General features: G+C 34.5%; 1 protein-coding gene across 2 annotated transcripts in view; it reads right to left on the bottom strand.

The window, feature by feature from the left end:
• The window catches only part of LOC125041407 (protein tramtrack, beta isoform-like), a 31769-nt gene that overhangs the window by 24994 nt on the left and 4275 nt on the right, over nt 1–2500 (bottom strand). For both annotated transcript variants that reach the window (XM_047636350.1, XM_047636351.1), the window contains exon 3: nt 1565–2209. In XM_047636350.1, the coding sequence (XP_047492306.1) occupies nt 1565–2209 (645 nt within the window). The remainder of the gene's footprint in view (nt 1–1564; nt 2210–2500) is intronic.

A 2500-nucleotide genomic window follows, 5' to 3' on the forward strand; every position in this document is an offset into this window, starting at 1 on the left:
TTATTTTTTTGTGAAATGTCTCTGCATATAAAAGGCTCTGCTAGTGCTTAGCCACAAAGGAGTCAATTAGTAGACATTGTGACCTTACCTAATTTCACCTTTTCTTGAATTGACAGGAAAAATGTAATTTTTATTAATACTATGAATATTGATGGTGTTATTTTTAAAATAGATATTATAATAACTATAATGTTATAAACATTACTATAAGCAAGCAAAATAAGATAACAAAAATATTTTTGTAAATCAAGGAAAAGGGTAAATGGGCGTGACAGGCAGTACTCGTAATTGGCTCATTGGTGACTTAGTATAAGTGTAGCCATATATGTGTAAAAACAATTAATAAAGTAAACTCAAAGTGGGCATGGCATGTACGTACATGTCATGCCCGTCGGAATTGGGTTAAAATCCAATTAACCTCAAGTGGCAGCATCATCTCTTTCTTGACAGCCTCCCTAGCACACTCTCTGCTCCCCCCGTCATTAGCCTCCCACCCATACAAGCCCCCTCCCCCCATCCACCCTGACCAGACCACCTTCTACAATGTAGTAGAGCTACAGATATATATGACTTTTTTATTATCTGATGCTCTTCAAGTATTTCTTGGAATAAAAACTTTTTTGATCCCTTTGCCATTTACAATGCACTTTGCATCGGTCCAGAAATCTTAATTGCACAGTTGCTGCATTAATGAAAGTCTTTGAATCTTTTACTTAAACTTTTTAGTCTTCAGATTTAAATTAATAATCATATATTTTGGGGGTGCATATTACTCACAGTTACTGTCTAAGGTAGTAATTATCATACATTTTAAATTATTTATTCAACTACATCTATTGTCTTTCCTAAACAGGCTGACCACCTCTGATTGACTTGACTGTAATGTTATCCCTTCATTAATCCAGCAATGATGCCAAATTTCCCCAACATATCTTCAAAACTTAATAGAATCTTGTAAGTATCTGCTACTATATAAGTATTTATCAGACTTTAGGATTTTAGGTAATCTGTGGTGATCACTTATCATTTGCTATTGCACCATCACCAGGCAGGACTTAACCCACTGCTGCTGGGTACTTATACTTTTCACTTTAGTTTTGTCTTGTGTACTTTGTTTGCACTTATATGGATCCAAAATGAGTGGTCATGGGATGTATTTTTACCTTCCCAGTATCAATGTATTAAGATTATAGGCCTTATAAACCTTCTGTAACAGCTCACAGCAGCTTTTTTGTAGATTACCAAAGAAAAGTAAAAAAAAAAAAAAAAAAGTAAAAAAAAAAAAAAAAAAAAAAAAAAAAAAAAAAAAAAAAAAAAAAAATAATAATAATAATAATAAATAGATAGATAGATTAGCAACATTTATAAGCTACTGTTTAGAGATGAGTCTTCTATAGTATTTTCCAAGATTAGAGGTGATCAACCTGCATATACCTATTGATAATGTAAAATAGATTCTTAAATAAAAGAAAAAAGAGAAAAAAAAAAAAAAGAGAAAAAAAAAATCTTTAACAAGTGACTTAGTCTACACAGTAATTATTATAAAATCAAAAGCATTACACACCTGTACATTTGAAATAAGTGATTCCTGTGCACTAGACTGATAATCATTCTGATCTGTCCCATTCCTGTTGTCTGTCTCGTCTATTTCACCACAAAGTCTAGAATGGTCTTGCTGTTCACATGCTTGCAGTGGCATTTTGCTCACAGACAGCATACCACTGGATGACTGGGAATCTTCAAGGGAGGCTTCTGTATCCGTTCTTCTTCGCCTCTTGGGAAGGGGACTAGCTCTGTCTTCACTGGATGCCTGGGAATGCTTTGTCCTGAGGTACGGGCTACTCCTGTCATTGCTGGCATTCTGACCCTGGCGAGTTCTCGAGTGTGGACTAGTTCTATCATCATCAGATGGCCTCTTGTTACTATTGGGAGGCTCATCTGGCACTGCTAGACCTTTAATTTGCAGCAACTCTGCCACTTTGATCAGCTGTGCTAGGTCTGATTGGGCAACACTTACAATACCAGCATACATATAACTAAGAAGAGCCTCAAGCTCATCACATCGAACATCTCGCAACACAATAACAGGGTGTTTACATGGAGTATTTTCAAACATGTTTTCAAAGTATTCACTACAAGTTGATAACACCAACTTGTGTACGGGGTAAAACTTTCCTTCACACGCCAAGGTGACATCTGTGTACCTGTCCTGAAATGCCAAAAAGAAATTAATCCAATACTGAAAACAAAATCCTCATTTTAAATACATCATGCCAAAGGTATATCAAAGAAACCTAAGAAATCATAAACATAAATTTGTTTTTCTTTCAGAGAACCAAGGCTTATGACTCAAATTTTCTGATAAATTTTCAAGGGTTAAATTCATAAAATTTCAGTATTTACCTATTCATTTTATTGATATCAGAAACATTTAAAAACAATATATCAGCCTGCTTGGAACAGGATGTGATATAGCTTCTAATTCTCACTTCATTTCTTA

The sequence above is a fragment of the Penaeus chinensis genome, chromosome 30, assembly GCF_019202785.1.
Source record: "Penaeus chinensis breed Huanghai No. 1 chromosome 30, ASM1920278v2, whole genome shotgun sequence".
Classification (NCBI taxonomy): domain Eukaryota; kingdom Metazoa; phylum Arthropoda; class Malacostraca; order Decapoda; family Penaeidae; genus Penaeus; species Penaeus chinensis.